This window comes from Ictidomys tridecemlineatus, chromosome 1 (genome assembly GCF_052094955.1).
Source record: "Ictidomys tridecemlineatus isolate mIctTri1 chromosome 1, mIctTri1.hap1, whole genome shotgun sequence".
Classification (NCBI taxonomy): domain Eukaryota; kingdom Metazoa; phylum Chordata; class Mammalia; order Rodentia; family Sciuridae; genus Ictidomys; species Ictidomys tridecemlineatus.
Genome location: NC_135477.1, coordinates 220,724,124 through 220,741,006, shown reverse-complemented (window position 1 = coordinate 220,741,006; position 16,883 = coordinate 220,724,124). Strand labels below are relative to the sequence as shown.

General features: G+C 41.2%; 1 protein-coding gene across 3 annotated transcripts in view; it reads right to left on the bottom strand.

Annotated features, from left to right (window-relative positions):
• Positions 1–16,883, bottom strand: part of Ankrd55 (ankyrin repeat domain 55) — a 97,462-nt gene that overhangs the window by 53,375 nt on the left and 27,204 nt on the right. For all 3 annotated transcript variants that reach the window (XM_040272462.2, XM_040272461.2, XM_021722515.3), the window contains exons 4-6: positions 14,529–14,659; positions 10,882–10,991; positions 2,113–2,173 (exon numbers count right to left, since the gene is read on the bottom strand). In XM_040272462.2, coding sequence (XP_040128396.2) covers positions 2,113–2,173; positions 10,882–10,991; positions 14,529–14,659 — 302 coding nt within the window. The remainder of the gene's footprint in view (positions 1–2,112; positions 2,174–10,881; positions 10,992–14,528; positions 14,660–16,883) is intronic.

Sequence of the window (16,883 nt, the reverse complement as noted above, 5' to 3'; positions counted from 1 at the left end):
CAGGGAGGCGTCCAACCTCAGACCCAGACTGCAAGCAGGGGCTTTTTGCTGTGGTCATTAATGCTGGTCAGGAGAAGGCCTTTTACCAAAAGGCTCAAAACAGATGATTTAAAGTGTATGGGGGGTTGTATAGGTTATTTATAGATACTACATCCTTTTATTTATTTTATTTGACTTTATTTATTTATTTAGCGGTCCTGGGATTAAATTCAGGAGCATGTTACTGTTGAGGTAAGTCTGAAGTCCCTTTTTATTTTTTATTTCAAGGGATGCAAAATTGTGATGCAACCTCCACTTTGCAATCCTCCTGCCTCAAATTACAGAGTTGCTGGGTTTATAGCTATGTGCCACTGCACCGCCTACACCATTCAATATAAGGGATTTGAGCATCTTTAGGTTTTGGAATCATAAGGGGGTCCAGGAACTAATCCCCCATGGATACAGAGGGATAACTGTGTATTAAATACATACATATTATGAAAAACACAGGCAAGCATTAACACTTGGTTTTAGACGGGTTTCAGACCTGCTGTGACAAAGTCTGAAGAGGAAGCTGTGACATCGAAAAGAAAGTGTTTCTTTTGAGGCTGCTGCTCTCTGAGCTTAAAACCCGGGGAGTCCAAATGCTGGTGTAATAGCAGGAGGAGTCTTTTTCACAGAGGCCACTTTGCATGAGGAAAAATCAAGGACTTTACCACCTTTTATCTGCAAGGTATTACAATGAGTATTCTTCAAGAGATCTGCTTCTGCTATCATTGTTCACCAGCCTAGAGCCTCTCAGGGTGGGGAGAAATAAGAACTGTGCCTTGCTGAGGGGCCGTAGTTCAACTGAGGGGTGGGCAGTGTTGGAAGTCTGTAAGTGGACTTTAGCTTTAGGGTATGGATGACTGGTCACCTTCCTAAATAAGAATCATGGTAGGCAGGTGACAGCCGGGATTGGAGGTGGAGGAAGTGTTTGGTAACTGGCCTCAGATATAGAAGTTCCCGATCTGCTGACCACTCAAGTGTCCTGCTTTCATACCATGGGCAGAGAGTGATCAGGGGGACTGTCTCATCCCTGGTTCTCATTTTTAAAGCAGAAGTTTAAAACAGTGCAATCTTCTGTCCTCTGAGGTTTGGCTTCAAACCACTGAACATTTGGGGAGTGAAAGCGTTGTGTGATCCGAGACAGGGAGGCGTCCAACCTCAGACCCAGGCTGCAAGCAGGGACTTTTTGCTGTGGTCATTAATGCTGGTCAGGAGGAGGCCTTTCACCAAAAGGCTCAAAACAGATGGAGGTCCAGTCCACGAGGAAACTCTTGGGGGCTCCACCCCCACCCTATTGTCTGGCCAGCTGGCTTTCTTGAAAAAGAATGTAGTGTGGCACCTTGTATAAATGCATTTTTAATGTTTTAAAGTCTTCTTAATACTACCAGAACTTCTTGGGGGAAGTGCAGCCAAACCAAGCACAAATTTATAAAGAAATTCCACCAAACACCAGGTATTTAAATTGGTTTTAAGAAGCTTGTTAAATTGGGCCAACTAGTGAAAATCAATGCTGCTTTTTAAAAGTGTTACGGATACATAACAAGACCTAAGCTGTTCCAGGGCAGCTATGTAGTGTCCGACCCACCATCTCTTAAGAACTTTACTCAAGGGCAGAGGGGTGCGGGCATCCCACTTTGGGGAAGCTTTCCATGATATTGCCTTTGCAAGATCACTGAGATTAATTATGTGGCCTCTGGAGTAGGTAGCCTGGAATGACTCACTCTCGGTCCTCTTTTGCTCAGAGAGAACACATCTGGAGCCATCATTTATCATCTATGTTTCAGGGACTCGAGAAGACAGGAGAGAGAGCAGTATTTATTTCTCAATGTCCAGAGGGAAATTACAAAATTTCAGTCATATGATTAATGCTAATGTACTTAATGCAATAAAGCCCTTCCCTGTTAGAACTACTCACACCCACATTTCCTCCTGAGAATTAACAATGGAGACACCTACCCTTTCAGAGTAGGAACACAAAAATGTGCTCCATTTCCTCCTTTGTGAGAGGAAGAACCAGGGTTCAGAAAAGCCCTTCCCTCCACCCTAGCAGGCAAATGGGCCACCTGTGGCCTGAAGGTGACTCACCTCATTGTCCTGGTGATTGATCTCACTGGGATTGGACTGCTGCAGCAGGACTGTCAAGAGTCTGGAAGGAAAAACAGAAGGGGCTCAGGAGAAGAGTCACAGGGCTCTTAGAATTGGTATAAAAACATGACATTAGACATATAGACAGTTGCAAATCTCCAAATGAAGATGAGGGTCTTTCCACTTATCTGAGAAGAGAAAGAAGTGTAGTAAGTAAGAAGATACCTGAGACAAATCCCCCTTCTTCTCCCACCTTCTCCCCATTTGGTGTCCCTGAAAGGGGATGGAGAAGATGGGTCTTCAGGTTCAACTTATTCCCCAGGCCCACTTTATGTCACCTAGGCATGCACTTCAAGAACCCAAACCATCCAGTGCTTATTCTATTAATTTCACGTATATTCACCCAGGACTTTCAAAACTTCTTCACTCCTGGCTACCTATATGTCATGCTTTTTAGATGCATAGATTATGCTGGGAGGTAGTCAGCATTTAGTTTGCCCCTTCCTGAACCCTGCCACTATTTAGCTCAGTGACTCCAGGCAAGTTATTAACTTCTTTGTATAGGCTTCTTCCTCTGTGATGAGGAGCAATAAATACCAATTTTACAGCTCAATATGAGGAGTACATGAGTTAATATGCATAAAGCATCAAAAGAATGCCTGGAAAACAGAAAGTGTTATTTCTGGAACTCTTAACCCTTGAAGTTTGAGCTTTGGCCTGTTTCAGAATAACCAGGGGAAAATTTTAAAACCACAGATGCCTGGACTCTATACACAGGGTTTCTAACCCCCTAGATCTGGGAGAAGTTTAGCTTCTACAGTTTAAAAAAGTGGTTCAGATTGCCAAGATCATTGTAATGTCATGTGTAGCTTTTTAAAAAAAATAAAATTTAAAAAATAATAATAAAAAATAAAAAAATTAAAAAGTGGTTCAGAATATTCTGGGAACATTCAAGTTTGGAAACCCTTGAGAAAGGTACTGAATGAGTTAATCAATGGACACCATCAAGAGGATGAAGAATAATGTATGGGTAGCCTATAAAAGATATTCAAAGTTATTTTGAAAAAATTATTTTTTGAAAAGTAAAATTGTTAAGTCTCTTTCTATCTTTTCCTTTTTTTTTTTTCTTTTCCTTGGTGCTGGGGATCAAATCCAGGGCCTTGTGCATGCAAGACAAGGACTTTACCAACTGAGCTATATACCCAGCCCAGTTTAGTCTCATCCTAGATCCAATTTTTATTATCTCTCATCTTAGATGACATCTAAAGACCTACCTATTAAATTGCTACTCACAATAGAAAAAAGATGGACTAATCATATTGCCTTCACAGTAAATGTGATAAATGGGAATGGAATTCTTGTTATTTGTTGTGGGGGTGAAATAGGAAGTCTATAGTTGGAATCTAGTCTAATCCTGGTCATTTGTGGGGAGCCAAGAGGCTATGAGATTTAATTCTGGGCCTCACTGTTGAGTGACCTCTGAGCTTCTGTATCCTCATGTGTACAACAGAGGGCATAACATCAGGAGTGTAGAGAATAGAGCCACACATAGGTGGAATGATCCCATATGGCTGCTTATGCATGGGGACCAGGGCTTAACTGGTAACAATCTCCATTCTCTCTCTCTCTCTCTCTCTCTCTCTCTCTCTCTCTGGCCATTACTTAATCTCAGGGCCCACTGGTCTGAAGTACTGGGGGAGGTTGGAGGGGAAGGTAGGAGATGAGCTGTGGTCCAGGATGGTTATCCTCCACTAATCCCAAGCAGACTGATTTTATCCATAGCCAGACAGGATCTTCCTGGCTCCTCCAGCACAGAGCGATATTATTGAGGTGACAAGCTCTCTCTAGATTAGAATGAGGGTGAGCAGAGCAAGATCTCTTGTCATATTTGGGTGGGCCTCCAAAGGTTGTGGGATGAACCCTGTACCTGGATGTTTCTTTTTTTGCCTCTCAAATTCATTCTCCACTCTGCAATGACCTGTTCTGAGGCTGACCTTGAAGGATGGCATCAACCAGGTCCTCTCACCTCTGACTTCCCATTGGGTTTCACAGTAGAAACACTCGCAGGGGGAGAAAGCCACTCCCCTAGTGGTTGCTTTCCACTATCAAAGTCCTCTCCCACAGCCACACCTCTAAGAGTTGAATGTCCCTTTAGGGTAGATCCTCCATTTTCTGGTCCAGATTACTTTGTTCCTGGGGTGGGTGTGACTCAAAGATAGATAAATCTGCTGGTCAGGAAAGAATGCAATCTGCATTTGGGGTAAAATTGGGAGTTCATAACCCACTTCAATCTAATGTATGAAATATGATATGTCAAGAGCTTTGTAATGTTGTGAACAACCAATAAAAAAAAATTTAAAAAAAAAAAGACTCAACTGCAGCAGAACTTCACATTGGTGATTCTGTATGGTATGACTGAACCCATATTTTAGTAACCAAAATAACTTAGTTGCCTGTACCTACCTCTCACAAGCATACAAAAAAAAAAAAAAAAGAAAGAAAGCTAATCCTATTTCCCCTGATATTAGAGAGGGAAAGAGGGTCCCTTAGAGGGTCCTAAGAGGGTCCCTTAGAGCCTTACCTTATCCCTTTGGGTCATGGTGGTTGAGACATTTTCCTGCTTTTTTGGGGGAGGTGAGGTGAATGAGGAGTTACATTATCATCTTTTGTGGTTATTGTTAAATAGTCTTTCATTGGACATTCCTCAGTTGCCATCTTTCAACATCCCCTGTCTTCACTGCCATGACCCTGATTGATATATGCTAATCTGTGTGGCCTGGCTCCATCTGATGTCCAAGTCTCTAAAACTCATTGATCTTTAAAGCTTGACACAAATTTACTGAGGAAGTCAGTCTCTCTCTCTCTCTCTCTCTCTCTCTCTCTCTCTCTCTCTCTCTCTCTCTCTTTATGAAAGCAAAGAACTTGAGGCCCTCATAACTTGTTAAGGCCACCACAGGATGCCTTGGTGATCCCGCCTGAACCAGAAGCTAGGTGTGGTGCTTCCTTGCTATTCTGGGTTATGAAGGTAATCTGCAAGAACTTGCTCGCATCAATTGTAATTACCAGACAGCTTGCAGACCTCTTTGTCTTGTTTTCCCAGAGCTCCCATTTTGTGCTATGGTGACCAGGAGTAGTTTTGCCCATAACTCTCATTAGCACCACTTCAAACTCCCACCTGCTCTTGATCTCTAAGACAGCAGGCTTGATCTTCAGTATGTGAGTGACAAGAGCATGGAGGTGGGGTCAGCTTAACCTGCCTGTCAGAATCTTTAGTCCCTGACAACCATCAAGGACCTTGGGCAAACTCTTAAGGCCCACATTTTCTTATCTGCAAAAATGGAGAAAAACTACATTTTCTTATCTATAAAATAGTATCAATGCCTAAAAATTTGCTATGACTTAAGTTATGAAAAGCACTTAGAATAGCTTTTACGTGCCACTGTATGTTCTATTATAATGATTACTATTTTTAAAAGCTCTTAGCTTGTCTTTTCTAGGTCCTCCCTGGTCACCATTAGGTAATTCATAGGGGTAAGGGTATCAGTTAGAAGTATCCTATGGGCAATTACTTCTGTAAAAGTTTCTGTTTTGCCAGCCTCTCAGGCTCCCTGGTGCTAGCTAGCCCAGGGATGATTGGGGGAAATGGTTTTTATGCCAGTGGTCTCCCCTTCCGGCCCCTGAAGCAGGATGTGAGAGCATGCTATAGTGAAACGTCTGGTCTGCCGCAGGTTAGGGCACATCACTTGGTAACTAGAGAACAGGACCCCAAGGAAATGATTTCCTTCCTCCCTCTGGTTGTATTCAAGAGTGTTGAAAAGAGGCAGAGCTGCTGGAGCTGGGGGAGGGGGGAGGGAGGTGGTAGAACCTGCTGGTAACCATAGAGACCATGAAAAAGGCCTTCAGAGAATCCTGTGGCTGCTTTCAGAGGAAATTGCTGCTTGCCTTCCAACACTAGCATGTGCAGCATTGTACAAACACAACTCTGTTCTCTTTGGAGCTTTGTCTTAATGATCATGCCCCCTCTTTCACACAGGCGCCCTCTGAATGTCCAGGCCAAGGGAGCAAGAAAAGTCCTGGGGAGCTGAAAGGCAGAAAACTTGGACCTGCTGAGAAAGCAGAGTGTCCAAAGCAGCAAGGGGACTTATGATCTGAAACCTGTGCTCTTTTGCTTTTATCAACCCAATGTGCCTTCTTGTCATAATTGTAAACCACTTATCCCTGTATCTGCTTCAATCTTCATTGCAGTGGAATTCAGCTAAGCATATGGATGGGACTGATTGGTTTAGGACAGGGTTGTTTCCATCAGAGAACCTCTACAGGCAGAGGGCTAATTGAAGTATCCCTCTGACTTGTTTATAGGCAGCTTCAGTTTGAAGCTTCCCTTTGAATAACTTCCAGCGAGTGCCAAGTAGGAGCTTGCTGTTTGGAATTCTAAGGGTCAGCAGATTTTGAAACCAATATAAACACTTTGTACAAGGCCATGCACGCTTACTGTTAGGAGGAAAATGCAGATGTATCTGCACTGACAAAGGAAGCAAAAGAGGTTTGGGGGAGTTGAATGGTTGAATTTAATGTTCATTGGGTCTGGAATGTAGCAGCAGTCCATGTCCCCAGGGCAAGACAATACTCCAACATCTTTTGCAGTCGATGTGTGTGCATACCACTGGGATGTGGGACTGCACGTACACAGATCTATGTACAGGTACATATTTTTTTGTGGACCATGTGAAAGTCCAAGGTGAAGGTCAGGGTAGGAACCGGTAGAGTGGCAGTTAAAAGGGTTCCATTCTTTACTGATGATCTGTAGTATTTATTTCTTTCCATCATCATCATCATCATCATCATCATCATCATCATCATTATTGTCATCCATATCATCAATATCATCACCCTTCTCATCATCACCAATACTTTCTGAACATGGCAGTGTACTGGGGGCTGTGTTCAGCAGTTTCTGTACATTTTTCTTAGTTACTTCTCCCTGGTTTCCTATAAGGTAAGGGTTACATTCTGCCTACTTTCTAGGAAATAAAGCTAGTTTAGCCATGATACATTAAATCCCTCAGGATAAAATGATTGGCAAGAGAGGAATGTCGACTCCTGGTCACCCTTGACCTCAACCCAACGAGCTTTTAAGTGGCTTTCAGTTACATGGAGTAATACAAGAAAATCGAAAAAAGAAGACAAAAAGAAAACAAGGGCAGAATAAGGACGTAATCTATAGTCCTACAGCCAGGGGTGAAACTCAAATTGGAGTTTCAATATTCTAAACATAGAAAAAAAACACAATCATAATTCAGTGTCCATATAATAAAAATCATTTCTCTGGAGAAGCACATCAATTCCTCCTTTAGTAGAATATTTTTTCCTTGTGGTTTCTTGTATAGGATTTTTTAGATGCTTTAATGAATAAAATATGTCCTGACAATGAGCCAGTAAGGCTGTTTCTTATAAGGCCAAGTGCTTATTTAGCAAAATATGGTCATAATAAATTCTACAAGTTCCATAGTAACAAGTCCCAGAAGCACAGCATACCCATTGGGCAGGTTATCTTCACACATGCAGTGAGCAATTCATTAGCTTTCCTGTGCCTGCCTCAGTTTCCTCATCTATGAAATGGTGATAGAAATGTTTCCTACTGCATTGAGGAGTGGTAAAGATCAAATGAGGAAGAATATAGAAAGCACTTAGAATTTTGCTCATGGCATGGTATTAACCAGTCATCTTTCTCTACCTCCTCCTTATTGTCATAAATTAAGAACAGACTTGTACACTTAAGTGGTCAGCCAAGATGGCCTAAAGTCATGCAGACTCACTTGACCTAGTGGAAGGTTTCTGCCTCCCTCATTTTGGTTGTAGGATTATGAAGTACCTACAAGCTGAACCATTTCTTCTTTTATTTTTTAGTATATAATTTTAGTTGTTGGTGAACCTTTTTTTTTTTTTTTAATTTGTATGTGGTACTGAGAATCGAAGCTAGTGCCTCACACGTGCTAGGTAAGTGCTCTTCCATTGAGCTACAACCCCAGTCCTGTACCATTTCTTTTTTTTCTCAGAAAACAATTCTATGTTTATGCTGATACTCAAATGGTGACTATAGCCAGCTCTGCAGAGAGGATGGCTTGGGTACTTTCTACTTTAAACATTTAATGCAAATGTTATTAAAACCTACCATGACCATAAAATTTCTCAACAAAACTACCATAAAATATCTAATTTTTAGCAATGTAATTCCTTTAAGGCAAGGTGGTTTCCAAATGTTCTGTAGGTAATTTAACTGGTTGATTTGCTATAGGGGTTGTTAGAGTTTAACTCAATTAATTTTTGGAGAACAGTTATTAGAAATAACGATTTTGGTTTTGGAATAGTTAATCTCAACTTCTGGGTTTTATTAGTTAAGGCAGCTGGTAGTATCGTAACTAAAGCTGGATTTTATCTTTCAGAACCAAGTGTCCCTTTAGGACAATATAACTATGTCATCAGCACACGGGGAATTTTTGTTTTTCTTCAATTCATCCAAGAGTGGTGGCTGTGTCATTAGATACAATCTTAAGAGAAGGGGAAGCTGCAATTCTGCTTTCCCAGTTATAGCAATATAAATGTAAATCTTGGAGTTTCCAGAGGCAATTTTGGTCCTTGTAAGAAACAGACACAGAGGTCCATCAAAGAGGAAGTGGACTTGGATTATTACTGCAGTGATTGCAGAGGATGAACCTGATTGATTGGCCTAGTTAACCTCAAATATGATTTTGACGGACCAGGCTTAGTTCAGCCCTCATGTGCAATGGGGTGATGGCAGAGTTAGCTAACTTGTCACCAAAACCCATGTACCCCTTCATAGATGAGAATTACAGATGGAAAGTCAATTCCTGGCTAGGCACTGCATTCCCTGAAGCTCATTACACCCAGGTACGTTTGAATGGCTTGTTCTTCTTAGTAAAATGTGAAAAGAAGTGAATTGTGTCGTTTGCAGCTAAAGGTTTTGCAGCAATAAATGAGGCTTCTCCTTACTCCTCTTTCCCACTCACAAAAGACTGAGAGGAGAGTATTCTGTAATCTTAGAGGATGCGGAGCCAGGTGACGGGGGAGGCTTGGGTCCCTGATCATGTGGAGGAAAACAACCCACCATCCAAGAACATCCACACAGAGCCATTACACGTCCAAGAAGAGAAATAAATTTTCATAGTGTTAAAAGGTTGAAGTTTTGGGTTTTGTTACAATAGCTGTACTATTAAGTAGGCTTTTTTCTTCTAGAAATAGTTAATAGATTTTAGTAGATTTTAAGTGATAATTCTGAGAAAGGCATGTAAGTGCGGTAAATTAAGGCAAAATTATATTAAAAGGTAGATCTTAAACTTATTTTCTAAAGACCATGCTTGGAAAAATGATATAATTTTGTGACTAAATATTTGTGTGGGTTGTCTTAAAAAGGCCCTCTTGTTTTTATCTTTTTCCCCTAAATAAATCAAAACAGAGTCACCCCCTTCCTTACATTGGATATTTATTGATTGTTGGCTGTCTGGGCTTGCTATTTCTTCTCTAAATTTCCTTGCTTTGTTGGGTTTGGGGTAAATCCTAGTTTCTGTTGTTTCTGGATATAGTCCAAGATAATAACAGGCAAGTCTTGGGGATAGTCCTGGAAATTCCCAGGCCCTTTTTACATTCCTGTTAAAGTAATTGAAATGAAGAACCTTGTTGTCTCTCAGCCTGGAAGGTTAAGGCCTGGTTCTCTGCAGCTCTGCAGAGCCTTAGGTTTTGGTTCTGGACACTGGTGTGGAGGATGAGGCATGCAGAATACACTCCCTGTGGCTGTGGTGTTGGCCTGTGGCTGAGGACTGGGGAATGCTAGATTCCTGTCAGAGGCATGTTTCGTACAGCAGAGGCCAAGGAAGAGCCCACAATGTTACTATTCCCTAGTAGGAAATGCTGTTGCCAGTGGCTGTGGGGGCCTTTCAAAAGAATGGGGACAGAGGCCATTTAGACACAGAGGAATGAGAAAGCTACCTTTGGTCCAGACAAACCTTTTTCCTTGGTGTCTTAATGTGGCCTTTTTCATCATCCCCTTTCTTCGAAGTCTGTCTCTTCATCTGGCTTCCAGGAACACACACTTCTGGTCTTTCTTCTAGCCCCCTGGCCTCCCTGTCTCAGGCTTCATTGCTTCCTTACAACTGCTGTACATGCATTAGACTCGGTTTGGACGTTAAGCTTCTGCTCAGTCAGAGCTCATTTACCCTGCTTGACTTCCTTCAAAGCACTTGTCATTATTAGAAATTATCTCATGCCTTTCATTATTAGGTATTATTTCATTCCTTTGTTTATCAGTATGCCAATGAATTCCTTTAATAGACTGTCGGCTCTGGAAAGTCAGAGACTCTGTCTTGCTTCCTATGGGTCTGTGAGGGACTAGAGCCATCTTTGGTCCATAATAAGTGCTCAGTTAAATAGTTTTTCAATTAATAATTGCCTGACTAATTTTGAATGAATAAAAACATGAATTCTATTGATGTCAAATAGCAATATCTTCTTAAATCAAAATCAAGGAACAAAAGGTTTTAACAGAGGAGGAGGGGAAAGAATAAAATTAGAATTGAAGATTATTCCAGGGTATATTTTGTTGCGCCCTTGTCTGTTGCAACTTAAAAAAAAAAAAAAAAGGATGGGTTTTGTTATTATCAGTTAGAGTGGATAGAGGGATTAGATGATTAGATGAGTTTCTAAGGCAAGTTGGATCCCTCCCAACTTGTGTGTCCTCTGAACCTGGCTGCTTACCTCACATCTGGCTCTGCAGTGGCAGCGTGCAGTGGCAAACGGCCATTTTTATCTGGAATATTGTGCTTGGCACCATTTCTGAGCAGACTCACACAGCCTTCCAGCCAACCCTGAAATGCAGGAGCAACCACGTCATTATATAACACAAACTCTCATAACATATGCCAACAGGCTTTCTCTACGTTTCCCCCCTTCTTTGGTTTGGCTAAAGGTGTATTTGACTTGTAGTAGTTAAAGACCACGACTCCAACTTAGACACCTCAATAGAAATCTGAAGGTCTTGAAGTAAAAATTCCCAAGCTTTCTGCCCTTTACCCCATCAGATGCAGACTGATTCTAGACTCTCTCCTTTGCCTCCTCCTCCCCATTTCCGGAGTCATTCACCGATGTTACACTGATATGCTCACGTTGCACCAGTTCCTAGGGCCACAGGCAGCATGTGATGAGGGTAATGAGCCAGCCTGGGGCTCTCATTCTGTGGACGTGACTCCTGATCATGCTTGCCAATGCTCTGACTTACAGGTCATGGTCCAATTCTAACAACTGGACTTCTACACCATTTTTGAGTCTCAGCCTCCATTCTGCACCCCAGTCTATCTATGTCTGATAAATAGGCCTTGGTCCACTAGTCCAGTTTCCTTTTCTAGTAACCACACAGACAGCATCTTGCTTCTTCTACTCACCCCCTCAGTGCCCAAAAGCCTAACCCGAATCCCACTCCAATGGCTGGGACTCAGATGATTACAGCCTGAATCCCTAAATAGGGGAGTCTCTTCAGCACTTGCCAAGGGCTCCTCATTTCTGTTTCACTCACCAGTGAGTTCCCAAAGACGCTGTGGGAACTCCCTGCTGTCTACTAATTGTGCAGATGGAGAACTTGTATTGCTGCATCACATGCTTGTCCCCTGCTTGGCCAACACAGCTGGGTCATTTTCTCACTCTCCCATCTCAGGAGTCATCCTAGGCTAGTCCTCCCTCTCTCTCTCTCTCTCTCTCTCTCTCTCTCTCCATATTACTTTAACTGAGCTAAATCTTTGATAACCAGGGTTAGCTTCATGCTGAGGAGTATGTAGACTTACATTTATCTAGAACCACTTGGGTTATAAGTAGACTAATAAGTAGATGAAACTATTATCATGAAGAAAAAATGTGACAACTCTCTCTTTTGTTCAGAAGCAAGCTTCCTGGCTTCCTTCATTCTTGTGTAGTTCAGCTTTAAGATTTCTTAGACGAGAAAGATAACTGAAGAATTTCCCCCTTAACATCACAATAGTGGAATCATAAAAACCCAAAATATTAATGAATGCATGAAGAAGAAGGAAGACAATGATAAGAAAAGAACCTTTTGGTTTTGAAAAGTCTGGGAAATGTCTGTCAACAAAAGCATACCCAAAGTCCTGTTATAATACTGAACATGGTACTATAGAATGGACCAATACTATGTAAATCTTAAGTAGAAGCGAACATTTTTCTGGTATCGTCAGTTTTGACTCAGAGTTTACTAATACATTCAATCTGTTTTTAGTGGCTAATGTCTAAGTCATCAAGTTCTCTAATTAGAAGGAGGAAAAAAGATCAGAAGATCCAAAAGAAAGGCATGCTGGACAAATTTTAGGGTTGCCTAATATTTACAGTTTTTGAAAAGCAGATCTTTTTGTGGGGGAAGATTTGAAACAGTTTTTTTAAAAAAATCATTTTGCAATATTTCCTGCAACTGTGTGTGTGTGTGTGTGTGTGTGTGTGTGTGTTTCGTCCTTTAAAAAAATAAAAAATCAGAACACTATTGAATATACCTGAAACCTTTGTCACTATTCTGAACTAACAAATGAGTTTTGTACCTAGTATGTGCCGATTTCATGTGACCTTCTCCTTCAGCTCTGATAAACTTAGGTTATTATTTTGCTACACTTTACAAATGAGGAAAGTGGCACAAGAGAGGTGAAGTGGTTTGTCCGAGGTTACACACCTATACGTGTATTCTGTATACTGAGTTTAGAGCTGAAACTTTGCCAAGTTTCTCTTTGATACTTGAATTGAAACATTGCCAGGAATGGGTGGTGGGCTTCATGGTGTACTCCCAAGGCACCTCCTTTCAGCAGGGCCAGGGAGAGGACATGCCCTGGGGAGTCACACAGAGACCATGCATAGGTCCTTAGGTGTCACCTTTCTAGGTTTAAAGGGTGAGTACCCCTCATAATTCACTGACTAGGGTAGTACTTCCTTCCTTCAGTCCCTTGCATAGCAGCTCAGCCAAAGAAATTGGAAATTTTGAATTTTAGAATTTCCAAACAAATACAGTTTTACCCACAATATTCTGTAGGCTAATGGCAGTCAACTGTAGATACCACCTCTGCCCCTGTCTTGACATCTTCACCCAAATTTTCCATTTTCCTCAGTTCAAATATCAAAAACATCTGCAGTAAGAGACGTACTAGGGAATGTGCTAGAAAAGAGGGGACTGGGGAGACAGTCATGCATCTGTCTGTGATATTGGACATCAGCTAGCACACACAGAGCAGTGCTTTTCAAACTTGAGAGGACACAAAAATTGTTAGGAAGTTGTTCAATGTGCAGACCCTGTCTCCCCACCATAATCCTGTTCCTGGAGTCCAGGGAGGTCTTGGTTGTACCAGAGGAAACTGCATTTGACAAAACACTCCAAGGGATGTGGACACAACAGATCTGTGGACCTCACTTTAAAAAATCTTCCCAGATTTGTTTGTGACTCCAAGATAAAGAGGGCATGCACATAGAAAAATTGGGTGCAGAAGAAAACCTCTGAGAATTGGGCAACACATCATTGCAATCTAGGCTAGATCATGGCAGGAAGGGGTGGTGTATGTTGGGGGGAAGGGACATGTTTTATTTCAAGTAGGGAACCTTCAGTGGAATTCATCCAGAGGGAAAGCATCACCAGCAACAGGCAGCAATAGCAAGTGCAAGAGGCAGCAGATGCAAGGAGATGGTGGTCATGATGAAGGTCCCTAGGTACCTTGTCCGAGAGGAAGAAGAATGATATCCCCTGCATGGTGATGAGAACTTGTTTGACATGGACTTAGGTCAGCCCTGGGGCCTCCCAGAAGAACCACAGGGAGGATTTGAGAGGAGAGGGTTTGGAGATTTTCATTGAGTCTTAACCAAGCTTGCTCTAATGTCGGGAAATGCTGAACGGAAATCTCTCAAATTGGCATCACACAGCCTCTAACTTGAGCGCTGACTGTGAACTCTGTGTTGCCCCTTATAAGTCTGGTACACCCCTTGCTTGCTACTCCCTCATTCATCCCAGTTCTCACATTCCTTAGCCTGGAGCCTCCACTCAATTAATCCTACCCCACAGATGCTAACTGGATCTTCAAAACAATACCACCTTTTCCGGGTTGTTTATGGACACTGTTTTTAGAAGTATCCAGAATGTCCCAAGAGAGATTCTGATATTGTTAAAACAGAAAGAAATGTTCTCAAGCGGTGACATTACTTCTATAACATTCCTTTTATCTTAACATTTGGAGGATCCTCAATGAATTAAATCCATGAAAGAACTCAAAGTGGTGATATCCACGTTGAAGATGATTAAGATAAAGCTTCAAGTTCTATTGCATTAATCCACACCCTGTTCCTCAGCCCTTTTGACCCACTCGAGTCCATACCAGGTAGGTTGCCAGGCATAAACTTGTACGGCCATAAGCATCCTGCATATTAATGTTGGCTCCCATCTTCAGAAGCAGCTTCACCGTGTCCACTTGGCGTCCAGAAACCGCATGCATCAAGGGTGTACATCCTGCAATGAGACATTTCAACGTCCTTTAAAAATGTCCGACTTATGAAATTAATGAGCATATTTTATTTGCCTCTCTGTTTTGCTCTTTGTAACACAAACCCAGCTGTTGAACTGTGTGGGATTGAAGAGAGATGAAGAGGATTATTGCTACATTTATGTAAACTATTCTTTCTGACTTTTTTTTTCAATCTTCTGTAATTTTGCATAATTGATTAAAACATTTGAGGACAATGAGAAAAATTACTTATTGTTGTTCCAGGGATCCACATAATTTGGAATCAAATAGGCAGGTTTATCCTGACTTGGCTTGGACAATGCAGAATCTGGAAATGTGTAGAAAGCAGCTTCAGCCAGGTATACTTCTATTGAAGGTAGTGATGGAATCTCAGCCTTAGGTTATAGAAATTTTAACTAAAAGGATCTACTTGTACTGAATACTTCTCTGTTTTCAGAACCAATATAGCCAACAGTATTTGATTTTTAAGTATATTTTCTTCCTGAGTAAAAACAGAGATGAAATTCCACATTTTGATGAACTTTGCAGGGCTGTTGGAACCAGCCAGCTAGTGAGGTGGAATCCAGGTGCGTCACATTCCTTTAAGCGAAGAAACCAAACACCAGACACAGGCACTCCTCCAACTCAGACTTGTTCAGATGACTTTTGGCAAGATTCATGGTGAATTGTGATTCTTCCCTGGATGAACTGCAAGCTTTGACCCTCAGAGACCCCCGAGGGCAGGAATAGCCCAGGATGTTCTCACAGAAAGATTGCATCCAGCAACCCATTTCTTCCTAAATCTCTCCCTTCCAAACTCTTTCAGGCATCTGTGCTGGGTGGAAACAGCAACGAAATGCTGTGTCTTAAAATAGTGGTGAGCTTCCTTTCTTCCCTCCCTTCCTCCCTTGTTCCTGTCAACAAGTGTTAGTTATAACTACTGGGACAAAAAAGAACATGTTGAAAAGGAAATTATTGAAGCATTTTGAATCTGAAATAGTCAGTATATAAAACTAAAGAATTCCTGAATATTATTTTCAAAAAATTACGTTCCTTGTCTAGCTAATGTTTTTATTTGTTTATTTCTATCCCAAATATTGAGGATCAAACCCAGGGGCTTTCTGCCACTGAGCTACATCTCTGGTCCTTTTTATTTTTTGTTGCAACAGGGTCTCACTAAGTTGCCAGGACTGGCCTTGAACTTGTGAACCTCCTGCCTCACCCTTCTAGTCCCTGGGATTGTAGGTGTGTACCACCACACCCAGCTCTATCTATCTTGAGATCCTAGATTAAATATAAATTTCCTTAAAGAACCCCTCCAACTAGGTCTCAAGTTACAGGCTCTTATCATGCTTTATTTTTCTTCCATAACTCTTTTAACACTTTGTAAGTATGCATTTTTGGGGGGTAATCATCCTCTGAGTTGTAAGTTCTAAAGGGAAGGAACCTCATCCCTTGAGCTCATCACTATGTCCTGGGAGCCAACCACTACACCTAGTGCATAGAAGATGTTAACAAATGAATAGCTGAATGATTACTGAACATTTCTTATTTTAAGATAATCTTACTGAGTTATCGCTGAGGTTTAGAGAGAATTGATGGAAGATTCATTTCCAAATGGACTCCAAAATTTATTTTAAGTTGACATTCCTGACTGTCCTTGTTGATAATACAAAAATACAGACACACACACACACACACACACACAAACAACAACATACAAACTCAAAATAGAACAAATAAGAGAGTACATCATTGATGCTGTATATAAAATTAAAAACATATTAAAGGAATTCCTATAAACAAAAGCAATGGGAAAACTAACAAAGCAAGCAACCAAAAAAATAAGATTTTTAGGAATAGATCTCACAGAATAAGACCAAGATGTGTAGACAAAATCATTAAACTTATTAGATGATATAAAAGAAGAACTAAACATGGAAAGATATACAGTGTTTACCAAGGGAAAACTCAATATCCATTTCATGGAACTGAACCTATAAATTTGGTGCAACTGCAGTAAAAATTCAACAAAGCTTTTGTGAAACCTGAAAAAAAAAATCTTAAAATTTATCTCGAAGAGTAAAGTAACTACAACAACAACAACAAAAGCCCCTCCCCCCCCATCCCCAGGACTTTAAAAGTAAAACAAAGGGAGGGAAATTGCCTTATTCACTGACAAGAATTATTATAAAGTTTTGATTGCTGAAACAATGAATAGACCAACAG